Source organism: Chlorocebus sabaeus, chromosome 9 (genome assembly GCF_047675955.1).
Source record: "Chlorocebus sabaeus isolate Y175 chromosome 9, mChlSab1.0.hap1, whole genome shotgun sequence".
Taxonomy (NCBI): Eukaryota; Metazoa; Chordata; class Mammalia; order Primates; family Cercopithecidae; genus Chlorocebus; species Chlorocebus sabaeus.
In genome coordinates, this window is record NC_132912.1 from 86,542,608 (window position 1) to 86,555,282 (window position 12,675).

Here is a 12,675-nt window from a genome sequence, read left to right on the forward strand (position 1 = left end):
ATTCTTTCTCTCTGTACCTTTGCTCTCAGCCTTCTGTGATCAGCCCCACACTGTGACAGAGTTAGGTAGAGGTTCTGTGCTGTACTCAGGCTTTGATTAGAGAGAGCAGTTTCCAGCTTGAGTCACGCATGATGACAGTCATTGATTGTGCAGAAGTCATTGACCTACATAATGTAGACTGCAGCAGGCCAGGGATTTGACTTTTAACTAGGTAGCACACACTGTTGGTAGGTTTACCTGCATATCGTTTCCATAACCTGTATGCTTGTAAGATAATCATTTCACGCCTAGTATATGGTACTCAAACTCTTGGTTTAAATGTACACCTAGAGAATTACTAAGGTAGCATTTTCTGATAGCATGAGCTTTCCAGAAAATGCCCATTTGATGTACCATGCTATTTTATAAAGTACTGTTTTTTTTTTTAAACAGTAAAAAAAATACAAGCAGCAAAAACTACAGAAATGGCACATTTCAGAGATAAAGCAGTGCATGTGTGTATAAACAAAAGCTTGCCACCCATAAAATGTGAACAAGATAAAGGTAAAACCATTTTCTGAAAGTAAGCCTCCAGGAAATACTTGACATTTCCAAAAAGATGTTTGCCCTTTAATATCATCATTTGCTTTTCCCATCTGTTTTTTTGAAGTCGAAAGCTTCTTTGCAAGCTTCTTTTAGTTTTTTTAGTTTTATTTATTTATTTTTTATTTTTTGGAAAGCTAAGGATTAGAAAGAAAAATGAGATGCTTTTCAGATAGACAAATGCCAGGATGACTACTTAAATGAATTCTAAGTAAAAATAGCTCTTCTCACATTTAATGCTTGTTTTTCTTTAAGACCTCAACTGCCACAGTAAACGTGGTGGTGACAGATGTCAATGACAATGCTCCAGTGTTTGATCCTTATCTGCCAAGAAATTTATCTGTGGTGGAGGAAGAAGCCAATGCCTTTGTGGGTCAAGTAAAAGTAAGTGGAATATTTATGTAGATCTTATATGTATTTTTTTCAAAGAACGTTAAGTTTATTTTTTCAAAGAGCATAAGTTTATTACATTTTAATTCTGAAAAGAAACTCAGCTAATGTAATCTGTTAAATGACTGTGCTGGATATTCTTCAATACTTTAAAAAATGAATAATATCCTATATATTTTAATTAACTTTCAAGGATACAGATTTACATTTTATAATTATTGTGTAATTTAAACATTGATTAATATGATAGTATGCTAATTTAATACATATTTCTGAATCAAAACATTTTACAGAAGCATGTAAGTATACTACTGGGTATGGATGTGGACATTTAGACCTCAAAAAATACAAAAAATACATATATTTAGATTTGAACTCATTTCATTATGTAAATATTATCTTTAGAGTCTACCGTGTGTGTCTAATATTTTGCACAACCCCCTTTTCCAGCACTCAGAAGGTTTACTCTTCGTATGTTCTTCTAAGTGCTCCTGGGACCTACCTGGACATATTAGCCAGTTTCTGTGGTTCATTTGATGAATAATTCCTTTATTGTTAAAGCAGAGACATTACTTCCTCATTTCAGCCATTCTTGGTCTTGAATATAGTAATTGGTCTAGAAGTCACAGAGAAGGAAAGTTTTGAGGAAGATGTGCACGATTTGAAGCATCAACCTCAGATGAGGTGTTTATGTGGTCTCCACGGAAGGAAAGAATCTTGCTTTAGTGAGCTGTGAGCCACCCAGATGTTCCAAACTCAGAGTTCAGGGTCCTACTCCTTCCCTGTGAAGTTTTTGCCTTTTCCACAGAAGGCTTGCTGGTGCTTTGAAGTGAGCCTTCTCTACTGTTCTGCTATTCTTGTAACCAGGCACAAGGTCTGATTTTTAGTTTAATCTCCTTTAAACTGCAAAAGGAGAGGGTTGCTTTAAATGATGTTACAGAGATCTTGTGACATCACGTCCTGAGATTTTGACTGACCAGTGTAAGCTTTTTTGAAAGTCATTTTTTTTTTCCCTTCAAATCACTGACAATACTTACAACTACCAACTCCACAGTCATTGTCATTATCATTGTCACTATCTCAGTCAAATTCTGGAAATATTGCATAAGGCGTACATAACCTTATCTGTTTATGCCATCCCAATGCACATAGGGAATAATCTTGGTCATTGGGATGTTATAAAATGCCAACTGGTCTTGATGCCAACTGGCCAACAAGCGATTCAACTCCAGCATCCCATCTGAAGGCTCTGTTCCCCACACCATAGTACCTCTGGTGTCCAGTGTCTTACTGTGGATTCTCCAACAAAAAATCTGGACACAGAATATTCATGTACAAATATTTTTTGAGAAGTACAGATAACAGTGATAAGGAAGTGAGAAAGTGAGGCAAAGAAGAGAAGGCAACCAGTAACAAGTTTGCTATTAAACTAGCTATAACGAGGAGAACTGAAATTTCACTCCAAGGGCAAACTCTACAAAAAGATGCAAACTCATGCATCAAAGTTCTCTCTCCTGGTAATTGTAATTGTCCAGTTCCTGAGAAGTTATGGAACTAGAAAACATATACACTAAATCCTAAGAGTAGTTAGCTGCAGTGTTGGGCAATGGGCTGCCAAGTTTTTGGATTTTCTTGCCTCCAGCAGAAGCAAGTAGCCAAATTCCCTCTGCAAAATCTGATAGAAGGGCATTGAGTCAGGCTGTAGATACTGATGGCAGCAGTGGCCCATCTGGAGCAGCCACTGGAAAGACACCAGCTACAGCAGAGGAGGTATGACCAGGGCTACATGCTCTAGGGAGCCGGTGGGAGCAAGGAACAGGCAGGAACCTAATCCCCTCCAAGTTGGCAGGGTGGGAGCCCTGCCATCCTAGGCGTAGCTCCAGCTGCCCAGCTGTGGTTGCAGACCTAGGCATCTCTGTACTCTCAGGGACCCAGGAAGCTCCCCTACCCCCACAGAGTCGGAAGTGCCTGTTCTCCCTGCCTGTTCTCTTCCAGCTCCTGGCAACCCTTCCAATTTTGAAGCAAAGTTGAGGCCGAGTCCAGGTGCTGTCATAACCAGGCTGGGTGTGTGCAAGCTGGGGTTGGTGCTGACATGCCAGTCCCCAGCCACCTCAGCCTCCTGTGGACTTTGGGCACCAACGAGCATGGAAGGGAGGCCAAGAGGGGACAGAGGGCTGCTCACTGTGGGCCTGCAGGCACTCCTCACAAACAGCCTGGGCACCGTGAACAACATGATTGATGGCAGCAGGAGACAGACAGGCTCCTGGGTGGAAAGCAGGGGGTCCCTGGTGAAGCCCCACCTTCAAGCCAGGGATGGCCTGAAGCCTGGGGACCAGGCTATTAGTTCCAGTGGAGTCCATGGCCTGGAGTGAAAACGTACGGTGCTTTTTCCGGGCCTGTCCATGGCCACCCGTAAACCAATCAGCATGTACTTCCTCCTTTCTGACCCCATAAAAACCCTGGAGCTAGCCAGACACATAGACATCAAGACTACCGGCTACAGAAGGGAGCTCCCCTCTTCGTGTCTCCTGGGACCCCCTTCTGCAGAAAGGAACTACCCGTTCCAGGTCTTCTCTCTGCTGAGAGCTGGACACTCATGGGGACAACCTGCCTATGAATAGGAGCTACACACTTCGGTCTCCTGAGAGCCGTCTGTCGTTCAGTAAAGCTCCTCTACACGTTGTTAGCTCTCCAGCTGTCCGCGTATCTCATTCTTCCTGGATGTGGGCCAAAAACTTCGGACCCACCAAATGGCAGGAATGAAAGAGCTGTAACACAAACAGGGCTAAAACACGGCAGCCACCCCACTCACCATGTTGCCGGCAGCAAAAAGGAGAGAAGAGTGGCGGCTCTTCGGGGAGCCCCTCATCCATACGCGGTTGCTCACAGCAGAAGCCGCTTGCCGTGTATCTGATTCAATCAAAGGCTTGCCCGGAGAGGGTGCCTGGAGCTACCAGTCCCGCCACAGCAGTCAGCGTGCCTGGCTATGCACAGTGACGAGACCCCGCACTTGCTCACTCATGCACCCCTCGCTGCTCTGAGCCTGGCTTGCCCTGGGAACGTGTGGGATTTAAGCCAGTAGCCTGAGCCAAGCACAGCCTGCCAGGTCAAGTGGGTGATACAAACACAGCTAGTCTGAGGAAAACTCGGACAAAGGCGCCACCAGCCACAGAGGCTTCTGGCTGGAAAAGCAACACCCTTAGGATCCAGATACAATAACAGGAGATGGAAGTTGGCCAAAGCATACCAAATGCTCTGAGGCACATGCATAGGGCACTGACAATTTTTGCTACGCCAAGAAAGCAAGGTAATAAAGTCTATAACAGGGGTATGTGCAAAAAATATCAGCAAGGAGAAATGCTGAAGTTCACTCATGAAGGAAGAATACAGGTAAGAGGGAAGTTGAGAGGAGCTGGAATCTGTTAGGGAAAGTTAGTTGTATAAGTAAAGGCAGAGAAATGAGAATGTGACAGTATAGTTACAATAAATAAGACATACCATGTCATAAACACTTTTCTGTACCATGTTGTAGAAGGTGACGGGGGCACCACTAAAGGGTCTGAGGTATGGCAACATCAGATTTGTATTTTATAAAAATTACTCCTGATAGGCCAGGCACCATAGCTCACGCCTGTAATCCCAGCACTCTGGGAGGCCGAGGAGGGCAGATCATGAGGTCAGGAGATTGAGACCATCCTGGATAACACGGTGAAACCCCGTCTGTACTAAAAATACAAAAAAATTAGCCGGGCCTGGTGGTGGGCGCCTGTAGTCCCAGCTACTCGGGAGGCTGAGGCAGGAGAATGGCGTGAACTCGGGAGGCGGAGCTTGCTGTGAGCCAAGATGGCACCACTGCACTCCAGCCTGGGGGACAGAGCCAGACTCCGTCTAAAAATAAATAAATAAATTAATAATAAAATAAATAAATAAATATTACTCCTGATATATTGAAATGGGAGATTCTAAATCCAGAAGACAGAACTAGAAGGCAATTTTAATAACCCAGGCATAATGAGGCTTGAACTAATGTAATAGTCTTAATTAATGCTAATTATATGTTACAGTTGTCAGTTTAAAATGCCACATTGCTGAAAACTGAAAAACTTCGTTTAGCCATATATATATTCACTATTTGGTTAAAAACAAGTATTGAAATTATTTACAAAAATGATCTTTCCCATTTTCTTAATTTATTTAGCTTGGAGAGATAAAGCCCATATGGAAAATATAAGTAAAAACACACAAGTAGACATCAATGTGATGATTAACTTTTAGTTAAATTTCTTTTCCTTTCTTTCTTTTTTTTTTTTTTGCACTTTTCCTAGTGATTCTTTGTTCTTGAAGGAATTATTGTTAACCGTTTTGTTGTCTCCTGATTCTTAAATTTGATAAGAAATGGCCTCTATAATTTATTTCAGTTTTTAAAATTGAAATATGGACCTTAGCCTGGTCTTTAGGCAATAACTTGTTTTCATAAAAACTAAAATGGTACTGAAAGTAAAAAGGAAGAGGAAAACATCCAAGACAGGCTGCATCCAACTGATTCTGCACAGTGTAATGTTTATGGGATGGAATTTTGATGCTCATAATGGTCCTCTGTTGCTACCTAATGATAATTATATATTAATTTCACTAAATAACTCATGCTCTGCTTGTAAAATTTAATTTTAATTGTCATCAAAAACTATTAAGACTCACTTAAAATCAAGATACATATTGTTAATTACTATACTGAATTTGAGTTATCAAATTTGTGTTTATATTCTATTGATATTTTAATGTGAATAATCCAACATTTGAATTAAAATGCTGAAGGGAGTTTTCATTTACTTTTTTTGTTAGTTTCTTGAGACAGAATCTCGCTCTTGTCACCCAGGCCGAAGTGCAGTGGAGCGACCTTGGTTCACTGCAACCTCTGCTGCCCAGGTTCAAACTTCTCCTGCCTCGGCCCCCAGAGTAGCTGGGATTACAGGCACCCTCCACCATGCCTAGCAAATTTGTGTACTTTTAGTAGAGATGGGGTTATGCCATGTTAGCCAGGCTGATCTTGAACTTCTGACCTCAGGTGATCTACCCACCTTGGCCTCCCAAAGTGCTGGGTTTACAGGTGTGAGCCACCACACCCGGCCTCATTTACTTTTTAAAGGTAGTGTTGTAGTAACAAATAAAAACTAAGAAATACTTTTAAAGTAAATTTATGGATTACACATAGCAAAATGTTTTATCTAGCGTCTTAAAAAATAACCTACCCATCAACAGTTTTTAATGTATATCTTTCTATTCACAAGGTATCATAATATACCTTGTGCATTTAGAATTAAAAACTGTAAAAATATGTATGAAAAGATGTACTCAAAATAAAACCTAGTAAATACAGTAAGTTTGTACTCTATGTCAAGTGTCAAATGGGTGATATAAATTCTTTACCGCAAGGAAAAAGAGACATTATAATAGACTGAGATGGCCAGGTCAGGGTTCATGAGAAAAGCAAATTATTCCTGGTTCTTTTCAACGTATTATATAATTGTATATATAACTGACAACTGTAACATATAATTATCATTTAAAAAAGGAAATAAAAATATGAGTCAAAAAAATGTAATACAAAATATAATCTAGCTGAAGAAGCAATTTGAGGACTCTTAAGTCAATATTCTGACAATAATGGAAGTGCTGTTTAAAGGAGTTCTGGAAAAATGGTTAAAAATATGTTGAGTTCAGATGGGGCCTAATGAAATAGTGAACGATATGAAGACTTAGTCAGTATAATATTTTGTTTAGTATTCTCCAAAGTATTTCACAGGAGACAGAATCTAGAGGATCTGTATGCCTATCTTGACTGTGGACCACAAGCATGCAAATAATTGATCTTTAGAATGGATCTTAGATATGAGAGGCGTCTTACTAGAGGCCTCATACTCAACTGCAGAACTCTCAGATGATCCCAAGTCTTTGGGGGAGCAGATGCCAGTAGAAGTCCCAAAATGCAGTCACATTCTGATCAAATCTGCTGGCCTGGTCTTGGACCCCTCAAGTCTCAAAGGAACAGGCATTTTCCACTTGGGAATATACAACAGCAGAGCATGATATAACTTCTGTGAAGGTCCATTCAGGCTTTAGATAGACTGACTCTAGCCAGTCTCCTAAATCTGTGTCCAGCTTTCCAGTCACTTACCTTTAAAAGCCTGTTTTATACTGGAGCATGACTTCTAGACTCACCACACAGGAACCCCAGACTTCTCATCTTACCTAGCAACCCTCACCTCTTATGTTTCTTACATATTTTAATGAGAAGACAACTCCCTGGTCACTTGGTTCATCCTGTCACTAGATCACATGACTCCATGAATCCAGACCCAGCATCCCAACAAGATAGTGAACTTAATGAAGAGCTTAAAATATAGACCACGGAATAAAACTACCTGAGTTCAAATTTGACTTGCCAAAATAACTAATGCAATCTTGGATAACTAATGTAGCTTTTCTGGGACTGGACTTCACTATCTGCAAAATGGAGATGATAATAGAATTCATCTCAAGTAGTGATTTGAAGGATTAATACATACATGTAATATATGTACAGGTTTAAAATAAGGAATGGAGTTAATATGCACTTCATTTGCATTATTATAATTATGTTAAATACTAAATAATGTGTAAAGTATGGCTAACTATGATATTATAGAAAGTAATATTTTTTACAATACTATGAACTAAATGCAGACAATTGTTTATGATTTTTCAAAATGCGGTAGTTGCACTCTTGCATTTTCCTAATATTACCATATATAGAAAACATTTTAATGGAAGTACTGTTCTGAAGAAAGTATAAAATCTTAAACTGATAAACGATTCTCTTCTACTGCATCACTACAAGCAATCATAGTCAGATCGTAAACAGCATTTATCCTTTTTAAGTGTATTAGCTGAAGCTTGGTCTTTGATAATAACAAATGTACAAATCAACATTTAGTACATGAACATGTGTATGTGTATAGTCACATTTGTAGGATGTTTTAGAAATTTAAAGTAAATGAAAGATATTTGTTATTATCAAAATAGAGCTCATGGTTGCAATCCTGATTTATGTATTTTTCTTTATTCATCTTAAAATAAGTCCAGCTAGTGGGATATGTAGAGCTTACATTGAAAAAAGCATATTGGATAGACTGACAGCTATAATAAAAAATCAATAATAATGACTATCAATTTTTGAATTCTTACAATGTGTCATGAACTATTCTAAATGGTTTCCATTGTATATATTTGAATTACTTTCAAATGTTTGGTCTTAACCACTATACTATGCAGGATTCTCCAATAACCATGCTTCCTGTGACTTGCCCATACGTATGTGAACTGAAAAGTACAAACATGCATTAGCTGGCTATCAAAGTGTTGTTCCTGGAAAAGCAGCATCAGCATCAGCATCATCACCAATGGGAACACCTTCAAAATGCCAGCTGTCATACTCTATACCACAGAGATTGAATCAGAAACGCTGGTGTTGGGGCCAGAAATCTGTGTTTTAACGAGCTTTGCCATTGATTCTGATTTATACTAGCCCGTGGCATGCACAAACGCATGTGTATATTTAAAAAAGAGAGAAAAAGGAAAAGGGAGATAAAGAAATATTATGTGTTAGAGGAAAAATATAAGATTCTTGTATGTATTGTGTATTTACTTATTGTTATATAAGATAAATAGGGTAAAGCTGGGTCTGTTGTTGGGATTATGCATAATTATTATTGTTATTGTTATTGTGCATACTCCCCACAATAGACCCAATTTAGCCTAAACTCGTTACTTTACATAACAATAATAAATAAGTCAATTTCTTGTCAAATGTTCATGTTTAAAAGTGGTATAATCAAAATCATTTTCATTTGTAGCAAAATGAATGGAAATGGAGGTTATTATGTTAAGTAAAATAAGTCATGAATAAAAAGACAAATATCACATATCCTCGTTCATAGGCTGGAGCTGAAAAAGTTGTTCTCATGGAAATAGAGAGTAGACTGATAGACACCAGGAGCTGAGAAGAGTGGTGGTGGTGGTGGATGGGGCTGATGAAGAAAGTTGTTACAAACATACTGTTAGAAGAAATAAGTTCTGGCCAGGAGTGGTGGCTCATGCCTGTAATCCCAGCATTTTAGGAGGCCGAAGCGGGTGGATCATCTGAGGTCGGGAGTTCGAGACCAGCCTGACCAACATGGAGAAATCCCATCTCTACTAAAAATATAAAATTAGCCAGGCGTGGTGGCACATCCTTGTAATCCCAGCTACCCAGGAAGACTGAGGCAGGAGAATTGCTTGAACCCGGGAGGTGGAGTTTGCAGTAAGTCAAGATTGCACCACTGCACTCCAGCCTGGGCAACAAGAGCAAAACTTGTTCTAAAAAATAAATAAATAAATATGTTCTAATGTTTGATAGCAGAGTAGGATGACTGATATGGTTTGGTTGTATCCCCACCCAAATCTCAAAGTGTAGCTCCCATACTTCCCATATGTCATGGAAAGGACCAGGTGAGAGGTGATTGAATCATCGGGGCAGGTCTTTCCCATGCTGTTCTTGTGATAGTGAGTAAGTCTCACAAGATACAATAGTTTCATAAATGGGAGTTCCCCTGCACACGCTCTCTTGACTACCACCATGTAAGCCAAGACTTTGCTCCTCATTTGCCTTCTGCTATGAAAGCAGGCCTCCTGAGGAATGTGAAACTGTGAGTTTTTTAAACCTCTTTCCTTGATAAACTACCCAGTCTCAGGTATGTGTTTATTACCAGCATGAAAACAGTCTAATACAGTGAATTGGTACTAGTAGAGTGTGGTGCTGCTGGAAAGAGACCCAAAAATGTGGAAGCAACTTTGGAACTGGGTAACAGGCCGGGGTTGGAACAGTTTGGAGGACTCAGAAGAAAATAGAAAAATGTGGGAATGTTTGGTACTTCCTAAAGACTTAGAGAGCTCAGAAGACAGGAAGATGAGGGAATATTTGGAACTTCATAGAGAATTATTAAATGGCTTTGACCAAAATGCTGATAGTGATATGGACAATAAAGTCTAGGCTGAGGTGGTCTTAGAGATGAGAAACTTGTTGGGAACTGGAGTTAAGGTCACTCTTGCTATGCAAAGAGACTGGCAGCATTTTGCCCCTGCCCTGGAAATCTGTGTAACTTTGAACTTGAAAGAGATGATTCAGGATGTCTAGCAGAAGAAACTTCTAAGTGGCAAAGTGTTCAAGAGAAAGCAGAACATAAAAGTTTGACAAATTTGCAACCTGATGATGCAGTAGTAAAGAAAAACTCATTTTCTAAGGAGAAATTCAAACTAGCCATGGAAATTTGCATAAGTAATGAGGAGCCAAATGCTAATCACCAAGACAATGGGGAAAATGTCTCCAGAGCATCTCAGAGACATCCATGGCAGCCCATCCAATCACAGGCCCAGAGGCCTAGGAGGAAAAAATGGCTTCCTGGGCTGGGTCCAGGCCCCCTCTGCTGTGTGTATCCTCAGGACTTAGTGCCTTGTATCCCAGCCACTCTAGCCACAGCTAAAAGGGGCCAAAGTATAGCTCAGGTCATGGCTTCAGAGGTTACAAGCCCCAAGTCTTGGCAGCTTCCACGTGGTGTTGATCCTCTGGGTGCACAGAAGTCAATAACTGAGGTTTGGGAACCTCTGCCTAGATTTCAGAGGATGTATGGAAATGCCTGGATGTCCAGGCAGAGTTATGCTGCAGGGGCAGAGCCCTCATGGAGAACCTCTGCCAGGGTAGTTCAGAAAGGAAATGTAGGATGGGAGCCCCCACACAGAGTCCACACTGGGGCACTACCTAGTGGAGCTGTGAGAGGGATCACTGTCCTCCAGCCCCCAGAAGAGTAATCCACTGACAGCTTGCACTTTGGGCCTGGAAAGTCGCACATACTCAACACCAGTCCATGAGCCCGTGAAAACAACCAGGAGTGGTAGCTTTACCCTGCAGAGCCATAGGGATGGAGCTGCTCAAAGCTGTGGAAGTCCATCTCTAGCATCAGCATGACCTGGATGTGACACATGGAGTCAAAGGAGATCATTTTGGAGCTTCATGATTTGACTTCCCCATTGGATTTTGGACTTGCCTGGGGCCTGGAGCCCTTTTGTTTTGGCCAATTTCTCCCATTTGGAATGGGTATATTTAGCCAATGCCTGTATCCCCATTGTATCTATGAAGTAACTAACTCGCTTTTGATTTTGTAGACTCATAGGCAGAAGGAACTAGCTGTGTCTGAGATAAGACTTTGGACTTGGACTGTTGAGTTAATGCTGAAATGAATTAAGATTTTGGGGACTTTGAGAGAGCATGATTGATTTTGAAATGTGAGGACGTGGGATTTGGGAGGGGCTGGGGATGGGATGATATGGTTTGGCTGTGCCCTCATGGAAAATTTCACTTGAATTATAATCCCCATGTGTCAAGGGATGGACCAGGTGAAGATAATTGAATCATGGGGGCAGTTTTCCCCACACTATTCTCATGGTAGTGGATAAGTCTCTTAAGATCTGATGGCTTTAAAAATGGGAGTTCCCCTGCACAAGCTCTCTCCTGCCGGCCATCATGTAAGGTGTGACTTTGCTCCTCATTCACATTCTACCATGATTGTGAGCCCTCCCCAGCCATGTGGAACTGTGAGTCAATTAAACCTCTTTCTTTCCAGTCTCAGGTATGCCTTTTTTAGCAACATTAGAACAGACTGATACAGTGACTGTAGTTAGCAGCAATGTATTGTATATTTTCAAGTGGCTTGAAGAGAGAACTTGGAATGTCCTTACACAGAAATGGTAAATATTCTAAGTGATGGACTCCCCAAATTCCCTGATTTAATTTTTATACATTCCAGCAAAATATCACATGTACCCCATAAATATGTACATATATTATGTATCAGTTAAAAATGGCATAATCTCAACAATAGACTTGGATATGCCTCTCAGAATTGTATTTATTCCTGAAAGCAAATTGAAGGATTTCCTGGGAATAATTTATGCTAATGTGTAACAGCCAGACAGATTAATCTGGTCTCATTGTAAACCTGATGTCATCAGAAGTAGGAGATCATGATGCATAGTTCAGTGTGGTTTCTGTCATTTTCATTTGTTTTCTCAACTAATATTTTGTGAAATTCAATCATCAGTCTGGGTTAGAAATCGAGAAGATAAAGATCTATTTCAGTAAATTCTGTCTAAGATACATGATCATGAGGAAAACTTCTTTGTACTTATTTAACATAATTCAGCATGAGAGAAAAAAAGGTGGTCTTTTACTTAAGCACACTTGTCACACTATATGCTTTAGTGCATTTCTGTATGTGAGACATGGGTGGATGGAGGTTGAGGGGAGGAAAGTGGAGGTAGGAAGACTAGGTAGGAAGGCTTTCAGCTAATATCAGAGGTGTCTAGCCTTCGTGGGAGTATCCCATTGAGGAGTTTGCTAAGGCTAGAATTCTCAAGTTTAAGGACTAAATTATTTATCTCCGTTTTTCGTAGCAACCCTGGGCATAAATGCTTGCACAAATCCATTACAGAAGGCACACTTGACAACTCTACTGCCTGTTAAGATTAAACAATGTTCTCAGCATTGTATAATATAGAGTAAGCTGATTCCCAGTAAACTTCCATGTAATACCTTGTAGAAATTTTTCTACTGAACTGACTTCTTTGAGGTCT

The 12,675-nt window shown here is 40.3% G+C and overlaps 1 protein-coding gene across 6 annotated transcripts in view; it reads left to right on the forward strand.

The window, feature by feature from the left end:
* Positions 1–12,675, forward strand: part of PCDH15 (protocadherin related 15) — a 1,804,329-nt gene that overhangs the window by 1,543,010 nt on the left and 248,644 nt on the right. For all 6 annotated transcript variants that reach the window (XM_073019143.1, XM_038008761.2, XM_073019145.1 and 3 more), the window contains one exon: positions 838–966. In XM_073019143.1, the coding sequence (XP_072875244.1) occupies positions 838–966 (129 nt within the window). The remainder of the gene's footprint in view (positions 1–837; positions 967–12,675) is intronic.